The 22,646-nt window shown below is 37.4% G+C and overlaps 1 protein-coding gene across 1 annotated transcript in view; it reads left to right on the top strand.

The window, feature by feature from the left end:
* The first annotated feature begins 248 nt into the window (after positions 1-248).
* Positions 249-22,646, top strand: part of SPAG16 (sperm associated antigen 16) — a 391,289-nt gene continuing 368,891 nt past the window's right edge. The window contains exons 1-7 of the mRNA XM_058809453.1: positions 249-294; positions 3,548-3,579; positions 4,014-4,112; positions 9,962-10,089; positions 14,355-14,492; positions 20,954-21,061; positions 22,307-22,424. Of these exons, the coding sequence (XP_058665436.1) occupies positions 249-294; positions 3,548-3,579; positions 4,014-4,112; positions 9,962-10,089; positions 14,355-14,492; positions 20,954-21,061; positions 22,307-22,424 (669 nt within the window). The remainder of the gene's footprint in view (positions 295-3,547; positions 3,580-4,013; positions 4,113-9,961; positions 10,090-14,354; positions 14,493-20,953; positions 21,062-22,306; positions 22,425-22,646) is intronic.

Here is a 22,646-nt window from a genome sequence, read left to right as displayed (position 1 = left end):
CGGAGGGGCCGCCCTGAGGGGACGCCCTGAGGGGAAGCCTCGGGAGACTCCTCGCCCTCACACCCCGCTCCTCACAGCGCCGCTCCCACACGGGCGAGGAGCTTCGCCTGGAGTTACAAAGCGCTGAATTACATTAAAGTGAATTGAATTAAACGGAATTAATTTAAATTCAATTAAACCCGGGTCTCTTCCCGCCGCGGCGCGGGCGCCTCTCCTCGCGAGAGGTCGCCCCCGGCAACGCCGCAGCCATGGCGGAGGAGGCGAAGGTCTCCGAGGCGGCCTACAGCTTGCAGAGTATCCTTCTTCCTCCCCAGCCTTTCCCCCTCCATCCTCATCCTCCTGCTCCCCTGCGGGTGCCGGTTCCCCGCCTCAGGGCTCCGTCTCTTCAGCGCTCCTCCCGCCTCAGCCGGGCAGGCCCCTGCACCTGCTGGGGGCGGGGGGATTCATTGGTGGGGCGAGGGCAGTGTTTGAGAGTATGGGGGGAAAGTTAAAAATCCTCCCAGCTCGTTGGTTATTTTTGTGGGTTGTTGTTCCTGGAGGCTGAGAAGCGGCTGAAGGCTGTCCAGAGAAGGGCGGCGGAGCTGGGGAAGGGGCTGGAGCGCCGGGAGCGGCTGAGGGAACTGGAAAAGGGCTCAGGGGGGCCCTGACAGGAGGGGACAGCCGGGGGATCGGGCTGTGCTCCAGGGAACGGGGATGGGACAAGGGGAAAAACGGCCTCAATCCGTGCCAGGGGATGTTTAGGTACCAGGAAAAATTTCTTCCTTTAACGAGCTGCCGAGGGAAGCAGTGGCCACAGCATCCCTGGAAGGGTTAAACAGCCCTGTGTGGATGTGGCACTTGGGGACATGGTTTAGCGGTGAACGCGGTGCTGTGCTAACAGTTTGGTCTCAGAGGTCTTTTTCATCTTAAGCAATTCTATGAATATGTGGGGTTTTGGCCCTGCAGAGGCAGTGAGGGCTTGCTCTCACTGTAAGGTGGTGTTTGCTCTCCTGGCTGAAGGTTGGGGTTCCTGAATGCCCCTTGGAAAAGTGGGGGAATTGAATCCTCCAGTGCTTGAGCAGGAGTTACAATCCCAGTGTTAGGAATATTAATCTACAAACACCAGAGGTTTATGTCTAAAAAGGAGACAGAGGAGTCCTCTCTGGCTTTTTTTTAATAAAGGGAGAGGCCATGGGGCATTCCCCTAGGATCTCTCAAATTTTTGGAGGATGCAGCCTCCTATTTATCTTAATTTCTTAGATGTGTTTCCCTTCTCTCTTTCTCCATTGGCTGAGGTACTTGGGAGGTACAGACTCCCTGATATACCTGATATCGAAGATTTCTCAAAGATTTCTCTCTAATGTATAAACCTCCCTTCTAATTTTTAATTCTTACAGAATTTAGGGTTTTTTTCCCCATAGTTTCTTTCATCTTTCAATACCTAATTTCATTTATCAGCAAACCTAAAGTTTATTTATAAGAGCAAATCTCTTTTTTCCATTTATCAGTCAGTGGAATCCTTCTCATTGTTTCTTTTATCTCCCAGTGCTGGTTTTATCTACCAGCAGAACCCACAGCTTGTTTGTAAAGACAAATCCACTATTCCTCTCACTGGCATGAAAAGCTCTTGTCACCTCTCCTGTGTTAGCTAGTGAGCACTAAATGCAAAATCCCTATGGAGGGAGCACAAAATTTGTTATTAAGACTCCCAGTCCCAATGTGCTGCTGGAAAAGTTGCTCCTTTAATTTCCCACTGCAGAAGAACTGCTGGGATATTCATGATTTGTGGTTCGTACTGAGTATGAGTACTGAGGTTGTGATACATAACCTAGGCATAACTTTGCCATGGCTTTTAGAGCAAAAAAACCCTACCCAATTCTTTCCACATTTTAGCAAATTATTTTGGAAGCTTATGGCTTTTAAATGTGTAATTTTTTGGTCACATCACCCAAATTCTGCTATTGTCACTAGGCCAGATGAGGTGCACCTGCTCTCTTGCAGCTGTGAGCTGCAAATCAAGAAGGTCTAATGCTTTTACAGGCTAAATAATCATACTTTACCCCCCACCATACCTTAGTTTTTCCTGCCTTGCTAGAATTAAGTTGTAAGCCAATATAAAGCCGATTCTAAAAAGTGGAAGAGTGTCCTTTTGCAGCTTGTGCCTCAATTTCTACTTTAGTGAATCTGCACAGCTGTTTCACCATTGTGTGCTTAAAAAGCACTGCCTCAGCAGATTTAACAGTGTGGAGAAATTTTTAAAATTAATTTCTTTTTTAAAAATTAATTTCTCTGTTTTATAGTGCACCTAGCTGTGATTTTTGGAAGGGAAAAAAAAAAAAAAAGGAGGAAAACACCAGGATTTTCAAGTAATATTTTAGTCTGGACAAATTGTTTGCAATGATACATTTGTTTTGACGATAGTGGATCACAAGGACAGTCAGGTCAATAGAAAACTGAGGAAAAAAGATCCCCAGTTTTTGAAAGTTTATTACTTATCAGGGGGTTATGGTGTTCAGCTGTTAGCCTTCCAGATGGATACAATTTATCTGAGTTTTCCTGGTGCTGTGATGCTACAGTCTTGAATGCAGATGATACTTTCACCTATGTCTTGTGCTTTTACATATATACTGTGAAAATTGGCAAAAAGCCTGTTTTTAGGAGGAATAATTCAGATTTGGGCACCACAGTGCAAAGCTGGAAAATCATGTTGTTTTTTTTTTTTTTTCTTGTTTTCTGTGTTTGAAGGATTGAATTGCCAGCTTTTCTTTTCTTTGGAAGTTAATTCCTGGTTTATTTACATGGGTCACTTGTAGGCTAACTCATTTTCTAGGGAAGCTGTCAACAGCATCTGCTAAAAACATTTCATTGTTCTTTCATGGGCTGTGAGGCTAGTGGATGAAAAGATGTTTATTTGGCTTTTATTTTAGACTATTTGTAGTTATGTTTAATCAAAAGTTTGACTCTAAAGCCCTTCAAGGAACTGTAGATAATTTCCAAATGAATTTTTGAGTTTTGAAAGTTCCTCATCTTTTCATTGTAACAATCTTGTGATTATTAAGGCATTTGCATCAGCTCTTTTAAGTGGCCCTGTGGTGTTCAGGGTTTGACCTCAGGTGTTGCTGTTTGAACTCACACATCTAAATTTGCTAAAAAATGGTATTTTCTGAGAGCATGAAGCTATTTCTGCTTAGAAGGCTGTGGAAATTGTGGTGCAAAAAGACCCCTCTCAAAACTGATGATGGGCTGAGAGCACAATTGAGCTGCTGTTTTATTTTGGAATAGTGCTTGGCTTCTGAGATGTGATGAGTCAATGTTTAATGGTGTTCAAACCTGCTGTGAAAACTCAAACCTAAATTCTGTCTCTGTGCACAGAACTGGGCTTGCTCACCTTGAGGCTGGAGGAAACCTTGGAAGTTGAAAGTCTTGTGTTGAGAAGAAAAGGGTGGGGCTGGTGATAGCAGATTTATAGATGGTTATTTTATGATTTTATTTTAAAATTTAAATTGGAACTCCTCACATGCACCGGCTGTTCTAGACTTAACTACACCTGCAGAGATTACCATAACAGATGACTCCAAAGATGATTATCAGTATGAAGAGGTAACTTACTAAACTGATAATATTCTGATATATTTTGGTAGAGTGTTCATATTTCATTCTTTTTACTTCATCAGTCATATAGACATCCTGGGAGAAATTACACAAATCTCCTTTTATAAAGTGATGAAAGAGTGCATATCTGTTTTTCAAGAGAAGATTCAGTGTTAGTTGAATTGTTGTGTATTACCTTTATTTGAACAATAAATACTTTTTTAAAGATATAAGAATTTCTATTCAGATCAAACATGTCTTTAGATAATTTAGCTTATTTGTAAAAATATTTCAGTAATAGGATTTCTATTTACATATAGAAAAATGGTGTTTTAATGAGGAGGGGATTATTTTCAGCAGTTGTAATGGGAGTGGGAGCAGTTTTAGTGTGAAAAAAGCTGTGTAAAATGTGTTGATACCAAACTCTACATCATTTCATTTAGGTCTCAGCAGATGATGACTTCAGTCTTCCTGAAGATGATGAGGATCTGTCCAAAGCTTTGCAGACTATTGAAGAGCAGGCTGAAGATGCCAAACTTATGGTAAGAGCTTCCTAAACAATCTAAGAGTCTCTAATTCAGTTAACATTAGTGGCTTGAAATTTACACACAGACAGTTCATAGTAATAATGAAATTTACACACAGATGTTTATAGTAATCATGAAATTTACACACAGACAGTTCATAGTAATCATGAAATTTACACACAGACAGTTCATAGTAATCATGAAATTTACACACAGATGTTCATAGTAATCATGAAATTTACACACAGATGTTTATAGTAATCATGAAATTTACACACAGATGTTTGTAGTAATCATGAAATTTACACACAGGTAGTTCATAGTAATCATGAAATTTACACACAGACAGTTCATAGTAATCATGAAATTTACACACAGATGTTTGTAGTAATCATGAAATTTACACACAGACAGTTCATAGTAATCATGAAATTTACACACAGTTCATAGTAATCCTGAAATTTACACACAGATGTTTATAGTAATCATGAGATTTACACACAGACAGTTCATAGTAATCATGAAATTTACACACAGATGTTTGTAGTAATCATGAAATTTACACACAGGCAGTTCATAGTAATCATGAAATTTACACACAGATGTTTGTAGTAATCATGAAATTTACACACAGACAGTTGATAGTAATCCTGAAATTTACACACAGATGTTTATAGTAATCATGAGATTTACACACAGACAGTTCATAGTAATCATGAAATTTACACACAGATGTTTATAGTAATCATGAGATTTACACACAGACAGTTCATAGTAATCATGAAATTTACACACAGATGTTTGTAGTAATCATGAAATTTACACACAGTTCATAGTAATCATGAAATATTTGTGTGGGAAAGATTGTCTCTTAGTTTCTTACAAGCTTACAGGAGTAAACATATGCCATAGCGGAAAAGACAACTTACATTTCCTGGGTTTCAGGAATCTTTAACTTGTGTTCATTTTCTGTTCTGTAAACAACCTGATATTTCAAGTACACGTAGCCAAATCTTTAGCTATTTAAAATATATTAATATTATTGTACTACATCAGTATTTTAAAGTTTGTTATTTTTCTGAGCAGATTAAATGAGAATGTGATCCCTGGCACAGGAAAGAAACAAAAGGTTGTACTTGAACTGTTTGCTAGAAGAGATTATTCATATATTGAAAATAAAGAATGGGCTGTTATATTATGTTGAATCCAAATATTAATGAAATTATCAATCATTCCACACCATTAGTTTTGACATTCCTTACATTTACAGTTTGATTTCAAAGCAGTTATGTAATAGTTCAGAGTTACACAATGGGATTGTTGTATTGCATTTTTCAAAATAAGATCTACCTGAATTTACTTGTTTTTAACAATCTAATGGAAAAGTGGTTTTCCCTGCTGTGTTTCCAATATCACCCCTATTTTGTAGCCTCACAAAGTCATAGTCTTTGTTTTGCAAAAGTAAATAATTAATAGTGAAAAGATGAAATTAAGTGAATGATACCTAAACTCAAAATGGAGGGAAAATGTGTGTTTTCTTTAGCACTTGTGCTAATCAACAGATCAGTTCTGTACTTTAGCTCAAACTCTGAGTGGAAACTGAAAATAACAGAGTTTTATGAGTATTAAAACTGAATATGCCTGAATATGGAAATTAAGGGAAAGATTGCAGAAGTGTTTGAGATGGCAATTGCTTAATGCTAAGGAAGTATTGGAAATTCTTCTTGTCCCTTAGAGACAGCTGAGGTTATGATTGTTTTACTGTGTGAGTTATGTTAAAATAGGAAGTGAAAAAAGAGAGAACACTTTTAACCTATTGATCTTTTCACACTGCTGTATTTAAATAATCTTTTACCTCTTCATTGATTTGTTGAACTTAGAGTGGTAAGAACAGTATGCTGTCTATCCCAGTTAATCAAACTGAAGAAACTTTTACTTTTCCTTAAAACCAGCAGATAATTTGTGCTTAAACTTAAATTAGCTTTGATTTTAAGCTTATGCTAAGAGTTGTCTGCCTTCTTCCTGCTTGATTTTTTGTTTGTAGGCTTCATTTTTTTCATAATTTTGAAACTGAAGTAATGTTTTCAGCCTTTGGACAGAAAGACATGAGTAGAGAAATGTTCTAATACACTGGCTAGTTCCCTGACAGCTTTCATAATGATTTACTGTACATTTTGTGAGGCTCACTGACTTGATGGTTTGATATTAATTCCCTGGAAAAGCCAAGTGCTTCTGGTGGCCCAAGTTAGAAGCACTGTTTGCTGTGAATTAATATTGACTCAACATCCCAACTCTGAGCTAGGAAGCAAAGTAGAAGGCTGTCTTCTTTAGATGATAAATAATTGGCCTATTTTTAATAATTTGTAATTTTTGCTAAAATAAATTTTGTAATAACCATAACCTGGATGTTTGCTTTAAGTGCTTGTGTGTATTTACTGCTTAACTTGTTTTTTACTTGTGTATGTAATCCCATATTAGAGTTCAGTGCTAGGTGCACAGATCAGTGATCATCCAAAAATATTAAAAATTGGATATTTTCCAATTGCAGGCACTAAAACTATCCAGAGTTTCTAAGCTGAGTAACATCATTTGTCCTTAAGCACTTCTTTTTTTTGTATTTTCTTTTTTTTTTTTTTTGAGACATTTTAAAGTAATATAAATTATTTTTCAACACATGCAAAAAATATTCTGCATATAAAAGAAAATATCCAGCTGATAGGACTGTAGGAAAAGGAGGCCAAACTTCTGGAAAGCCACACAGAAATGAAAGCTGGCTGAAAAACTTTCTTCAGTAGTAACAGCTTTTAGACTTTCCTTCCAAGTTTTTTGTCCTAATGCCTACAATGATAATGTGAAGTAGCATTGACATTCATTAATGTTGCAATTTATATATGCTTGACTTTCAGTTTGTTTGAACATGTTAAAATCCTTGAATTCCCTTTTCATATTCTTCTTAAATTTAGTACATTTTTGAGAACATCTTACCTTGTTTTCCAGAGAATTTATAAATTTATTTGGTGGTTGTATTTCTTCAATGGATGGAAATTCTTAGAAGTGCTATGGAAGTTCCTAAAGTTAAGCTCTTAGAAATTAATTTATTTCATTGGTCATAGTAAATACCTTTACACCCACAATTTTTAAAATATTTTAATTAACACAAAGAAATACTTAACAACTCAAATATGTAATTTATTTTGACTCCATGGTCAGGCTCTTTTAATAAGATGGTTTTGTTCATACAACTGCTATAGGATGTCTGTCTGCATGATGTTAATTGATTGTATTTTCCTCATTTCCAAACAAGCAAATATATACAGTAAAATTCTCATTATGCTCTTCTGTTGGTAGTCAGCCAACAGATTACAATGAAACTGAAGGAAGTGTTTGGCTTGATATCACTCCCAAAGTCTGGCAAAGTGCTGGAAATTCAGTTCTGGTTTCCTGAGGTCCTGTTGTGATTCTGTGCCTGTTAGACTGGATTAATTTCCCCCTGTATTGTTCCCTGCTTGAGCTTTGCATCCATGGTGCTCAGTGCTGGGATCTCACTAATAAATTCTCTTCTGCATGGATGAAATGAATTCCTATCAAATTTCCATTTATTAAGAGAATCAAGCTGTGTCACTTCTTCCAAAGCCTGCCTTTATAGATGTGTTTGGAAAACTGCAAGCAACAATATTGCACATTTGCCTCACTTGGAGTGAAGAAAGAAGCAAGCCAAGGGATGCAGCTGCATGTCTGCCCATGTACTCTTTGCTTCTTGTATTGCCACAATTAAAAACTAGACCTGCCTGATGTACTGGAGCTCTAGTAATGAAAATATACTAAATATTACATTGCACTTGGCATATTGTACTAGTCATGAGGCCTCCATCAGAGATGTACAGTCTTTTTGGCTTATGTTAGGTAGGTAGGTGTCGCAGACATTTCTCCACAGAAATCCTTTTCTTTCATATTTCTGTGTCTTCGGGAGCCAGAGGCCCCCGAAGAGAAGGTAAACAATTATTATCAGCTGCTGTGGAATGCAATAGGATTCACCTTGATTGGCTCATTTTCTATGTTTATAATTAAGGGCCAATCATCAGTGCAAGCCAGGGGACTGAGTCCCTGGACACAACTTTGTTGTGGATTCTTTTCTATCTATTCTTAGCTTAGCTAGCAGCTCTGCAAACCTCTCTCTATATTCTATTAGTATAGTAATAATGTATTATATATCATATATTAATAAATTCAGCCTTCTGATCAAGATACAAGATTCACCGTCTCTCTCTCACCAGCAGCGACCCACTCAGGCCGCTGTAATAGGTAGGTTGGATTGAAGACAACATTTTCTCTGTTATACAAAATAGCCAAGAGATTTTTCCGGTGTTTTTATTTTATCAAGAGAAATGCCTTTATCTCCAGGTAATTTATGCACTCGTGGTGAGAGAGATGCCACTAAGGGCATGAATAAGCCATAAATGAATGGAGTTATCAGAAATGCCTGGCCTTACAGATTCTTTTATAAATGGTGGAGGAAATGATTTGCAGTCATGGCCTTTAGCATCTCTTGATAAATCTCTCAGTGGGGTTTTCTCAGTTTTGTGATATTTTTTATAATCTCTCACCAGGAAGCATGTGCAGTGCAGTAGCTTGTCATACATTGTGGAGCAGCTCCATTTTGGCACTGTGCCCACGTGGAGTTCCCAAAAGCCAAGACCCTCATATTTAGGAATGTCAAGTCACTGCAATCCATTTGATATCTGAGTGAAATAAGGCCACCTCTTTAGCTGCTGAGTTGTGGCAGTCTCTCTCATATTGTCTTTAAATGTTTTTTGTGGAGAAGTAGTGTCAGACTGGGTTGTAATTCCTTATTTTGCATACCTCCTTGCATGTTGAATTCTCTATGGGAGAGAAACACTAAGCTGTGTGCTGAGCTCCATTTTGGCACTGTGCCCACGTGGAGTTCCCAGAAGCCAATTCCCTCATATTTAGGAATGTCAAATCACTGCAATCCATTTGATATCTGAGTGAAATAAGGCCACCTCTTTGGCTGCTGAGTTGTGGCAGTCTCATCTCATTGCCTTTAAATGCTTTTTGTGGGAGAGTAGTCTCAAATGGGTCACATTTTCCTTTTTTCCCATACCTCCTTGCATGTTGAGTTCTCCTAGGCTGTGTGCTGAGTGGGGTTGGGTGAAGGGAGGAGATTTGCATCACATCAGAAAGCTGTGAAAGGGTTTTTTTTCTATTTTTCTCTGTAGCAGGACCGCTCTGCTCTGTGTTGGTTGTGCTTTTGGCAATGTGCTTGCCCCACGAGCTGACCCTGTCTGCAGAGCTGTCTGTCTGTCTGTCTGGGTGGCACTGGGGAGCTGCACATGAAGCCCTGGTGTACCTTCTGCTAACACTTGTAGCAGTGCTGTCTGGCAGCTTCCTGCAGTGCATGCTGAGAGGAACATCCCCTAATCTTTGTGATTATTCCTAAGGGATCAGGGGATGGAAATGAAGTTCTGTCTGTCCCTCCACTGCATGCACCATTACAAAAAGCATACAAGCTGTTCTGCTGGCACCTTGGACAGCTACATTCTTCATTAGATAAGGACTGCCTTTTCCTCTGGTCAGGGACAAAAGATCAGTTTTAATACTTTCAAGGCTCTGCCAGATGATGTCAGGTTTGGAATACCTGCTTAAATAAGGGGTGTTTGAATTATTTCTTTATAACTTTTCACAAACCATGCCATTAGAAGGATCACTGATTACAGTTCTGATCTGTAAAGACAAGGAGAACATTCAAGTTGTACTCCAGTAAATCTGTGACTTCAGATAACTTCAAAACCAGAAAGTATGATCATGACACTTCTCTTTTAACAGTTGTCAAAATTTAATTTCAGGAATTTCTGTCGGTTCTGAATTCTGAGAAATTGATATCAGACATACCTCAAGCAATGGATGACTTCTTCTGCAATTTCCTGGTCAGATTGGGAATGTCTAGAACCCTTGACTGCTTTCAGACTGAATGGTAAAATAATTTAAATGTCCATGTTGCTTTGGGAATTAGATGGTCAGGATTCAAATATTTTTGGTATTTCAGGACATTTTTTCAGAAAACTCTCCTGAGTACAAGTCATTCTTAAAAATGTAGTATTTTAATAAACAAATGTATTCCTGGTGAGAATGAAGAACCCTGGTTTAAGTAGAATAGTCATAATATTTATTAATTGGTAATTTTTGGTACAGCAATTAACAAATATGATTTTTTTATTTTTTAAGATTTAGTTTATACAATAATAATAAGAATAATAAACTCTTGAGCTTTTGTAGATTGCAGGGATTTTGTCCATACTTTATACACAAGTTTAAAGGTGCAACTTTGTTTAAATACACCACTCTCTTCATACATCCTGCAGGATGTATAATTTTTTTACTGTTGATTAAAAATTACATGTCAGGAATGCTGCAAAGCTTTGGAGGAGAGCTGCATTACTTTGGAGTAACATGAAGTTACAGACTTGCTTTGAACCACCAGGTTATGTTGGAGAAATTCTGCAAACACCTCTCTCTGATTAACCTTGTTCTCAGTTTCAAACATGAGAAGTTCAGAGGGTTATTTTTTAAGTAAAGTCTCTTGAAATGATGTAATTTGAAAACTAGAAAAAAGTTAGAAACATCTTATTTTTTCATACAAAAGCATTGAAGCTTGTAAATTTTCTTAGAAATATTCTCAGGTGCGGAATCTGTGCTCTGGAATTTGCAAGGCTCTGGTCTTACTCATCAATCAAGCATTGCCTTTAGAATTAATAATGATTTGCTTTTTGATAGCATAAAGATGGACTTAAATGATTCCTTGGAGAAGGAACATGATACTCCTGTTTTCTTTCTCAACAAAAGAACTGATATGAGTACTGATATCAAGTTTGAATTCTAATAGTTTTTATGCTAAAAGATAATTAATACTAGGCAGATATAAATAGTGACCTTTTTATGAAGCTTACAGCTTTCTTTGAAGCACTTAGAGTCTGAATTTATATCAATGGCAAAATTCAAATAGCTTTTTAACAGAAAGGGCAGGATTTAACAGGCCCCTATCTTGTAAATTCTTAGCTGTACATATATTTTTCCTCTATAAGTAATACTTTTAATTTCAGTAGCTTTACAAATGAGCTCAGCATGTCAGTACCTAATCTTACTGTATAGAGTCTTGCTGCATTAATACCTTATTTCAAAATGTTTCATGTTGGTTTGAAATGGATAATTTACAATATTAATGAAAGTGAGAGCAGATTAGTGTACTCAGGTTCCTCATTATGTATTGGGATGACACTCTTGCTCTCATGCTGTGGTGATCAAGTACTAATGGAATTTAAAATGAGAAATTAATTAACGTAGAGAAAATTTATCAAAAGGCTGCCTTTGAAATGATTGTCTGTCTGAGATCTAAAGGTCACTTAAATTGGACCAAATTGTCTGTGTTTATTTTGGGGTTTGGGAAAACAGCATAACTCTACCCAGCTGTATAAAATGGCATGATTTGATTATGGTTTATTTTATGCCAAAACTCTTATTTTCAATGAAGTAACAAATTATTTTATAACAGTTGCAGTGTGATTTTTTTTTTTTTAAATTATGTAGGCTGTTTTGCACATAGACTTTTTATTGCCATTACACTTTAAGGAACTTTACAGCTAAATTATTTTTTTACTATCTCATTTTCCATTAATTTGTTATACAAGACTTGTGTTGCTTATTGAAAATACTGGATTGACAGCTTTTAAGTATGAAGTGCAGAGGCAGATCAGCTGTGAATTCCTGCATCTGCCAATCTCTCCCTCCTAATCCTGAGAGCCCAGGTCATCCTGAGCTATCAGTTCATTGCAGAGCCTCTGTGCACCTTGATTCCTTTGAAATCCAGGTTCTAGGAATTATAATGTAAAGTATACAGTAATAATGTTTTATTTTCAGTCAGTCTGCACTGAGCTTTGATGGCAGAGTCACAGTTAACCATCTGTTCCTCAGGTTTCCAGATTCTTGGTTAATTTTTAATAGTGATTTAAGAATTATAACTCAGTAGCTCTGAAAAGCTTAGTAAAATACCTGTGTGTGCATGGAACTAATTTAATTTCCATGTGCAATGAAAGAAGTGGAAGAGCAGCTGTTTGGCAGTCAGCTCAGTATGGAGGAGGTCTGTGAGATTTCCAGGACCAGGCTGATGAAAGATAATGAGATTTCTCAGTGCTATTTGGTGGGTGGTTTCCCATTTCTGCTACATGCACAAAAACATTCACTTTCAGTCCTGTTCTTACAGTGAATTTATTGGTATTAATTGTGTTTCATGTAAATTGTCTGTCAGAATTTTGAGCTCTGCTGGAGTTGAGGTGCATCAATTATCCATGTTTGATGAGTCTGTGCAGAGACTTGGTAATTTTCATGAAGTGTAGTTAGGGCATTCAGTGGAGAAATATTTCCAGCAAGAGAAGGAGTACAACTCTAGCTAGAGTTGTGAATTTCTGCCATGAGGCTGCCCTTATCTGCAGTATTTCTGATAGGAATTGTACCTGTGCATCAGTCACTGTGTGATGGAAAGAAAAAAAACCTCAAGCTTCTTTCTTAGTGTTAAAGCCTGTTCCTACATTAATTTACTTAAGAAAATAAAGTGATGGTAGAATGAATTTTACTGTGGACATATTCAGATTAATTTTTCAAAAACTTTTCATCTACTGGTGGTGAATGTGACAGCTTAATTCAGAGGGATGAGCATTCCAAGAAGCATCCTCAGAATGCCAATATGTAGCTGACTGTAGGAAGTCATTTGGACAGAGATAGTTACATTCACTTTAATTTTTTTGGAGGATGTTAAGTAAAGTTTGCTTTTTTTTTAGAAATGCTTTTTGTTTCAGCAGCATGATTATTGATGAATGATACTGGGGATTACTGTCTTCAGATTTCAGATCTGCTGCTTATATCCAGGTGTAGGAGATAGTGTTCAGTATGCTTTTATTTGTATTTATTTCTGTTCTTTTCATACTTCCTTATTACTTGGAAACAAAAAAATGCACAGATTCAAGATGTTTTTCACCTGAAAAGGCAAATAATTTTCATGTTGCTCCTTTTAATGATGTCCCACCAAGAACATCTTCCATCATTAAGAATTCACAGCAGTGAATTTACTACCCTACCACACTGTTAAATTCTGCTGCTTTTCATTCTAAAATGTGTATTGTTCATAAGAGTCAGGACACACAACACAGTACTTCACATTAAACAATTCTTTTCTCCCTTTCTTCTAAATGGCTTAAATAAAAAGCAGGAACAAATATTCTTGTTCAAATAGCATTTGTATATACTCACCGTCCTTTTTATCTCACATGCTCAAATACATGTGAAATAAATACATTGTTGTTTTGGGGTTTTTTCTTGAGGACTCTAGATGCAGATAATAGGGATGAATTATTCTGAGCTATCTTCAACATGGAACACAGAGCTCACCTAGGGATATGTCTTATTTCCTTCCTGTTTATTTTCCCTCTCCTTATTAATTATATTTACCAATATTTACCTATTTTACCAGCCCCTGAGAACACTTGATTCCATGATGCAGAAGGCTGAAGGTTGCTTTAGTTCAATACTTGCACAGACTGACTTGGATTTAAAAATTAAAAGTATCTGAAGCAGCCTGGGATGCTGGGTAGCACCCCAAGAATTTCTACAGCTCCATCTGCTCATTCAGGATCCTATTTTAGGACTGTCCATCTTTTGGTGATATGTCAGTAAAACCTAGGAATGCAGTACAGACAGGAGAGTGAGACCTCAGCCATGCCATCAGCTCACCAGAGGCTGCTTGGAGCTGTAACCAACCTAAATCAGACAAACACCATAACCCTCTGCTGGGAAGATGTTTTGGGTGGGATATCACTAGAAGGAGCAACATGAACATTATTTGCCTTTTCAGGTGAAAAATATCTTGAATCTGTGCACTTTTTTGTTTCCACATAATAAGGAAGTATGAAAAGAACAGAAGTAAATAGAAATAAAAATCATACTGAACACTATCTCCTACACCTGGATATAAGCAGCAGATCTGAAATCTGAAGAGAATAATCACCAATATCATTTATCAATAATCATGCTGTTGAAACAAAAAGCATTTCTAAGTGCTTTAAGATGGTAAATATTGCTGTGATTCTAGTTTAGGTAAATGAGAAGGGTAGCATGAGAAGGGAAACATGAGTGAAGTGAGGAAATGGAAACGTGCAATAAAAGAAATTAAATCTGTTTCTTTTCTGCCAGGTATGAGCTGATAGAGAGAGGTGAGTTAAGAGCTGATGAGGCTGGGCTGGTTCCAGACGTGTACACTCGCAATGAGCAGCTCGAGACTGAGAATCTGAGTCTGAAGAAAGATCTGGAAAACTACAGACAAACTGTCAAGTATGTTATTTGATTTCATTGAAACTTTTACATATGGTAGTAGATGGCCAGGTAAAATAAACCCAAGTACTTAGTGAAAAATAGTAAGTTCCTGTTTGTTATGCTGGCTGCACAGACTTTTGCTTCTAGGTGACATTTATAATTAAAGTTAAAGTTTTTCTGAGTTCTGTTGGAAATGTAAATCTTAATTTCTTTTATTTGTATTTACTAGGCCAAAAATAATTTTCAGTATCCAGTAATCATAACAAATTACTACAGAGAATCATGAGAGCCTAATAGGTAGAACTAAAAAATAAATTATGTGCATTTTGTGTTACAGTACTATAAATTACAGCTACCACAAACCTTCAGCATGGGGGAAAAAATCACTATATATTTATTCTTCATTTTTTTAATTACAAAAAATCTATCACTCTGGGCCTAGTGGTAATGGTGTGTCAGTGTAAATTACCATCATTGATTATACTGGTGGGTACATTGTAGTAGTTTATTCTACAAGTCTGCAGTACTTCAGTCAAGAGAAGTAAAACACTTAGCCTATAAAATGGAGAGATGTAGTAATGAGCCCATGGCACATGGCCTTTTCTGGGGAATGGTGTGTTTGCACTTGTGTGTGTTCATTGAGGATGCACTCTGAGGGCTAATGATGCACTCACTTCAGGTTTGCCAATGTGTGGTTTCCAGACATGGAACTGTAAAGTTTAATTCCATCTCTGATTTTCCTCAGGATTGCTGAAGTTGCTAATTTTCATTTAGGTTGTTCCTTTCTATGAAAAAAACCAAAATTATTCAGATGTTAAATAATCATTGCTGCTGATAATAGTAATTAAATTATTTTCTGATTGTAATGATTTATTACATTTTAAATTAATGAATTAATTGGCCACAGTCAAGTAGTTTAATAAACAGTGGCAACAATCAAGTCAGATCTGTGTAGTCTAAATACAATACATGAGGAGACAGACCATAGAGAAAACATTTCCTTTTTTAATCTGCAGCTTCTTTGGACAATGGGTACTCAAAGATTGTATCTCATATGAGTGGGGGAGAGTAAGAAGCAGTCATGCAGAGTAAAAGAAGGAAGGACAAAATGTGGCCCTCATGAAACTTATCCTTGACAGTACTAAATTCAAAGAGCTTTATTTTCCTTTTTTTCCCCCACCTTTTTTCTCTCTTCCTCCCCCTCTTCACCCCTCCTATATAGCAGAATGTGCTGTAACAACATAACCTGAGTGGATTATGACATGATAAGAGTTTTCCTGGGTTTGTTGTATTGCTGCATGATTATTTAACAATATAAAGCTCAAACTCATTTCACCACAGTCTGAATGAACTGGGATTTTTTTCCCACAAGAATATCTTGTTACTCCATAGGGTGCCAGAAAAGTTTTTACAGCAGCTGTCTGGCTAAAAGGCTTAAAGATAACATGATAATGTGCAAGCAGGAGAGGGAAAGGAGTGCTGGTATATTGGGTTGCTCCAGGCTCCCTGTTAGATAAAATCCAAACACTCAAGTTCAATCTACAAACTGAAACTGGGCCCTACTTTTTCCCATTCTGTTGTTTGTTGGAACCTAAAGCAGCAACATTGTGGTGGCAAACAAATGGGTCACATCACTGGTTTGGTGTTGCACAGAGGGCTCTGAGATTCAGGGCAGTTCTGAGACACAGATTCTGTGTGAGCACAGCTGTTCACTGGTGTTTGCTGTTACACCCTGCAGGTATTCTGCATGTGCTTTGTGAAAACACTGCTGAAACCAGACCCCTCCTTTGTCCAGTTGCAGGGAGAGCTTTATTTCCATGGTCTGTCAGCTGTTACTGGAATGACACAGGTGTAAAACTTGGTTTGTGCCAACAGTACTCTGTCACTACTGCACTTTCCAGCCTTTTCATTTCAAATAACTTTCAAAGATCTCACTGATACTAATGTTAAAAGTTTAGTATTTGTGACATTCATTTCATATACTTTGTTCTGAATAATTAATTAATTTAACCAATACTGCTTCTGGAATAATTGCAATGTGTGAAATTGAGCATTTTTGCTGTACTGGGCTAGAGTGTTCTTTTATGCCTTTTGGATAAACACTGGTCATAAACTCTGTACTAAATCCATTTAGTGTAGTGACTACTAACAGCATTTTTTCTTGTTCATACATTCAGTAACTTGAATCACTGCTTTTGCTGTGGTAAAGTAAATATTCCAGCAGGAGCCAAAATTACCTGGAGGACAACGTGGGTTTTCAGGTTTTCAGAGAGAATGAAGTAAATATTCCAGCTGGAGCCAAAATTACCTGGAGGACAACGTGGGTTTTCAGGTTTTCAGAGAGAATGACTCAGAAAGCAGAGTGCCTGAGTGCACAGGAAAAATGCTGATTTGACTGGTTAGAAACCAAGGATTTGTGATCAAGCAAAGTCCTGTATTTTACTCTGTGGATTACTCAGAAAACACTGATTGAGAGCTGCAGTGCTGTGAAATGTTTTTGAGGAAAGCTTTTAATTACATCTGGTATTTCTGAGCTTGGTAGTCCTGACGGCCATCTTGCAGAAAAGAGATGTTATTTGGGACTTAGGCAGTATGGGGGCCCAGGGTAAATTACTCTAAACCAATTACCTCCTGCTTTAATGTTGTTTAGCAATTGGTGGAAGACATTTAATGTCTAGAAGCTAACTGTAATTGTATTTTGGGTATTTTAATACAGTATTTACATGATTGCTTGCAAGCAGGGGGGCAAATTGAGTAGATTGCAGGCTGTTGGTTAGATTTCACTGTGGTGTTTCATTATTTAAAGAGAAAATTACAGTTAGCTTCATTTCCTCTGTATGGTGAGCATGTATTTTTTATAGCTTGTGCAATGTCTGAAGGCATCTTGATCTCTCTGCATACATTAAAAGAACTAAATATCAGCATAATCCTTTTACTCCAAAACTAGTATAGTTATTACCTTAAGGTTTAGATACACTTCTAATCTTTACTGAAAAATTATTTCTAAAAATGACCATTCTGTGGTGACAGGAAGCAAAACTGAATTTACATTGGTTTGCCATGTGACATTACCTCAAATGTGCTCCCTTTTTTTATCTTGATTTTCTAAGGGATGTTGTTATCTGCTGAGTATTTCCCTAATGGAAGCATGGGCTTTCCTCCCAATATGCAGGAAAAATTTGTAAATAACACTGAAAATTGTTAACTGTTAAAAATGAGACTAGTTAATTCTAATTCATCAGGTGCTGTCTGGTCACTTAATATTCTGGTAACATTTTTCTGAACTGAAAATAGATTGCAGTTTCATAGCCATGTTAAATTCTGCCTATCTGATGACATAAAATCTTTTGAATACCAGATATTTTTGTGTTTTCCTTTGGCCAGACCCTGTCTGTTGCCTGTTTATTTGAACATGTGCAGTCAGACAGATGTGTCAGGGTAAGGTTGTATTGGTCATGGGGACTGTGAACTCTAATATTTAAAAGTTCTTTAAAAGTTTAGGAATTTCTTATGTAGATGGAATCAAAGTTGTATCAAGCTTTTGCCTGAGGTATGTGGTTGAGTTCATCAGTTAGGAAGCGTAAATATTTTCAGGTACCTTTCTTTCCTTTTTGTAAGCATGCTCACAAATACACACCCAGATTACAGCCAAAGTAAGGGTCAATATACAAAGTAATCCTGGAAGTCGTATTTATTATTTTGGTTAGTGACATTAGCAACAAAATTCTCAGTTCAGCTCCTGTTTCTGTACCAAAATCTAACTGTTCCTGCGCACATTTTTCCACTTACACCATGGAAAAAATAAAAGTGCACACTTTTTGTGTTATGCACCATATTTAAATGTGGTGGTGTTCGCAGGGGTCTTAGGATGAGGGAAGAGATGAGATTGTTGACTCCATGTTTCAGAAGGCTGATTTATTATTTTATGATATATATTATATTAAAACTATACTAAAAGAATAGAAGAAAGGATTTAATCAGAAGGCTAGCTAAGAATAGAAAAGAGTGATAACAAAGGCTTGTGACTGACCGAGACAGTCTGGACAGCTGGGCTGTGATTGGCCATTAATTAGAAACAACCACATGAGACCAATCACAGACCCACCTCTTGTATTCCAGCAGATAATCACTGTTTACATTTTGTTTCTGAGGCCTCTCAGCTTCTCAGGAGGAAAAAATCCTAAGGAAAGGACTTTTCATAAAACATGTCTGTGACATTTAAGTGCAGCTGTTTAATTACATGGTGCTTTTAAATATGGTGCATAACATATGCAATATTGTGCATCTTTGCTGCTAAGTGCCATGTAAACTAGATAGAGTAAAAGCCTGAAAGTATATGCTTTCTAAGACTGTCTTTATTTCAATTAAAATTTTAGGGCTACAACTTGCAGCATCTCAGGGAATGTAGTCCAATTTAAATTCAGAGGGATCAGGGCTCGTAACTTGCCTCTGAAAATCCCTGCTTGGGTTTGTTGCACCCTGCCCTCTGCTGCTATTTTAACACAAGTACTTGCTTGAGAGAAGTTTAAATGGACAGACCTGCAGACTTTGACATATATCTTCCCTAAAAGAAATGGATATTGGCTTTTCTATGGCTGTAGCAACACCTTTTGTGCTCAGAACAAACCATCTGCTGAGCTCTAAGGGGCAGGGTTTGCATTCTGACTTTAAGGCAAGTCAGATTTTGAGCCCGGTGTCATGAGGAGTTGTTTCCCAGAACTATCCCGAGACCACTGATTCATTTACCTCTCAAATGCTGGCAGAAGCCTGAGCAGAATCATTAATGTGGGCTGGAGTTGCTGTGTTTGACAGCTCAAGGTGTGTGTGCACACAGCAGGATGTGTGTGCCCTCCAGTGCCAGGGCAGCTTTCACCCAGAGCTGCTGCCATGAATTCACTGGAAAGGAAGGAAATAGGAAATATGGTCACTTGACTTGGCAAGTTGAAGGGAAGATATGTTGAAAACAGAAAGAATGTACACAGAAAGAATGTCACAGAGAATGTAACAGAAAGAATGTCAAAGGAGAAGAGGAAGAAGAGACTTTGTATTTCACCACGCAGTTTTATTGATGTGTGAAATAGAAGTACTCTTAAAACCTAACATCTGAGCATCTCAGTTTCCTTACAGCCAGGTTTGAAAGACTTTCATGTGTCAAATTTGGCTATGCTGTAACTTGTTATTTTCTTTAAAAATATAGCAATACTTCCCTATCCAGGTGATTATAAATGTCCTGGAGGTTACAGTTTGGGATGTCTGTGGTTCTGCCTTTGAGTTCTGGGCTGGCTGGGTGAGACAAAGGCCCAAAGCTTATTTACTCCTTGCAGTCAGTCCTCTAGAGGCAGAATGGGGCAATATGGAAATATCCAAGAGGAATTCTGTAAATATCAGGAAAAAGATCCAGTAAATTTATGGTTACTCAGGGTAACTATGGGCACTCCTTCAGCCTGTGCTACAAGCACCAATTCACACAGAAATATACCTGTGTCACTGTGGTAGTTTGTATAGGTAACACACAGAGTGCTTGCATGTGCAGCAAATATCAATTATTTATATTAGTAAATGTTTTATATTTTAAATTATTAAATACAATGCACTGGCAGTTATGGATCTTCGTCCTGGACCTCTGATTTTGGCATACTCAGTTTTCATTTTGGTTTTACCTAATTCTTCAGCTCTGTTTGCAGAGGAAATTAGCTTTATTTCTGCAAGAAGCAAATATCTAATTTCAGTGCAAGTTAATTTCAAGCTTCCTTTGCAATTAAACAATTCATCTACTAATCTTTCCTGCCAAATCCATATCAATAAAGACAAGGAGAAGATGTACTGAATATATGTAGAGTATTTTCTTTTGAAGTTTATGGAGCAGAGCATCTCAGGGTGTCCCATGGCTGTGTGTAGAATATGCTCAGAGAATAACAGGTTATCAGTTTATTTACAATTAATTTTAAAACAGAGTCCTTTTGCTGCCTGCTCTCACATCCAGGGAACACCTTGGGACAGGTTATAATCATGATTGAAGAGAGCCTAAAACATTTTTGGCCCAATTTTTTCCAGAAGGCTCTCCAAATTAATCTGCAAGGCAACAATACAAATGTGATGTTAATATTTTTTAAAAATCAGTGTTTTCAGTCTATTATCAGTATTATCAATATGCTTTTACACAGGATTTTAAACAAGAGGATTGTTTTTTGTATCTCCATGAGACTCCTTGTGCTTAACATAATGTTGACCTCAACTCTGAGATTTATAATGAAAGAATCCTAAGGGATTCTGTGTGAAGGATCTGGGAGAAATGGAAAAGTACCCATGAATTTGAGCCTCAGGTGGCAGCAAAAAGACCTCAAAAGTACATGTTCTCCAGCACAAATTGTACTACCAAGATCTGAAAATTAATTCCATATGTAGTCAGCATACCGTGATGCAGTTCAGAAGAGGAGAGACTAACAGTGCTGCCCTGCATTTTATGTTTTTGCACACAGTAAAGTAGAAGAGGCTCTCCTAAAAATGGAGAAAGAACGAGACTTCCATCGAATGCATCATAAGCGAGTGCTCCAGGAGAAAAACAGGCTGGTTTGTGACTTGAAAAGGTACAAAATTAATATTAGTTGTTATACATGTAGCATTAAATATGTTTTGAATTGTAGCCTGTTAATGAGGTAACAATAAGGAATCTGAGGTGAGTCTAGCTGCATTTTGGTATGTCCTGGTGAACAGCAGCTCCATGTGACCATCGTGCCACACAGATCAAAAAATTTCCAATGATTTATTTTTGGTGGATTTTCTCTGATGCAATGTGCATTAATTGCAACAAAACAAAGATATAGTATTTCTAATAGTTGGGGAAAAAAAAGGCTTTTTTTGCCCAGATATTTTGCTATAAATAGATGGTGATTTCTGTTTTTGCCTGTTTTAAGGGTAACTGGTATCGCACCAAGTTCAGAACCTTTGCATTCCTGATTCTCATAGCTGGCATTTTTCTGTCATCTTGAACTCTGAATAAGAAACTTGCTATATTACTTTGGTTGCAGATATGCCCAAACCAGTCCATTGCTACTGAGTTATAGTGATTTAATTTCTAAATAGGAGCTGAGTTAGAATCTTTTCTTTGCACATGTTTGAAAATAACACTGGGGAGAGGCTTACATCTGCAGCTCCAGTCAGTTCCCTGAGTTTTGCTGGTATTGGTATCCATCAGTGCATGTAATAGCAGCTCTGTGCTCTACATCCCCACCCTTGGAATGCATACATGCTGATGCAGGGGAGCACTCTGCACTGATTTCTCCTCTGTGACTCAGCATTTTGCAGGATGCAGTGGTTCCGGAGCTGGTGGTGTCACGTATTTTTTTGTCTGAATCTTAGTTTGTCTGAGAATTAAAGTACATAAATATTCACTGTGTAATGTGCAGTGAAGAAAGAATCAGAATTATATTATGACTGGTTTGTCCAGATGAGGATTTTATTTGGTAGTCAGATAACAGCTGTAGTTCTCTTTCTTCCAGTGAAATACAATCCATCTGTAAGAAAACAAATTAGCCAAAATTAATGTGCAGTATGCGTATGAAGGATTAACAAAAGGACAAAATTGGATGGGTTGTTTTAAGATGTGACCAAACAAGCTGTGAATCCTCTTATTCATTCATCTAACTTTTTTTTTTCCTCCTTTGTTGTGGTATTGCAGTTGGTTAGTTCCATACTAAACAGCTTTGCTGTCTCCTCTGTGTTGACCTTTTGGTAATTTTGCTCATTTGTTTGGGGAGGGGAAAAGTTATGCAGATATAAATCTCTGATTTAACTCATCTGTGAGGAATAATTTTTCCTCGTCTTGCTCACAGGCTGAAGGCACATTATGCATCCTATGAGCCAATGCTGAAGCAGATGTCAGAAAAGTACCAGAATTCACTGACACAGAAAATGTTAACCAGTTTGGAGAGAGACAAGGCAATGGGGCAGGTAAAAATGTAGTGAATACCACTTGCACAGCTGTAGGGAAACTTCTGGTTTTTACTTTGGTAAAATACACAGGATATTTCTGGTAAAGCTTATGCAGTATTCTGAAGCAGAGTATTTTGTGAGTTTCATGGTTTGGTGAAATATTAGCAGTAAAAGTGTGTGAAACATGGTGCCACAGAGTCATAGATGTCTGTGTGTGCTTGCTCAGTGCAGCTCTACGTG

This window comes from Ammospiza caudacuta, chromosome 8 (genome assembly GCF_027887145.1).
Source record: "Ammospiza caudacuta isolate bAmmCau1 chromosome 8, bAmmCau1.pri, whole genome shotgun sequence".
NCBI lineage: Eukaryota > Metazoa > Chordata > Aves > Passeriformes > Passerellidae > Ammospiza > Ammospiza caudacuta.
This window is presented reverse-complemented; position numbering and strand designations above follow the sequence as displayed.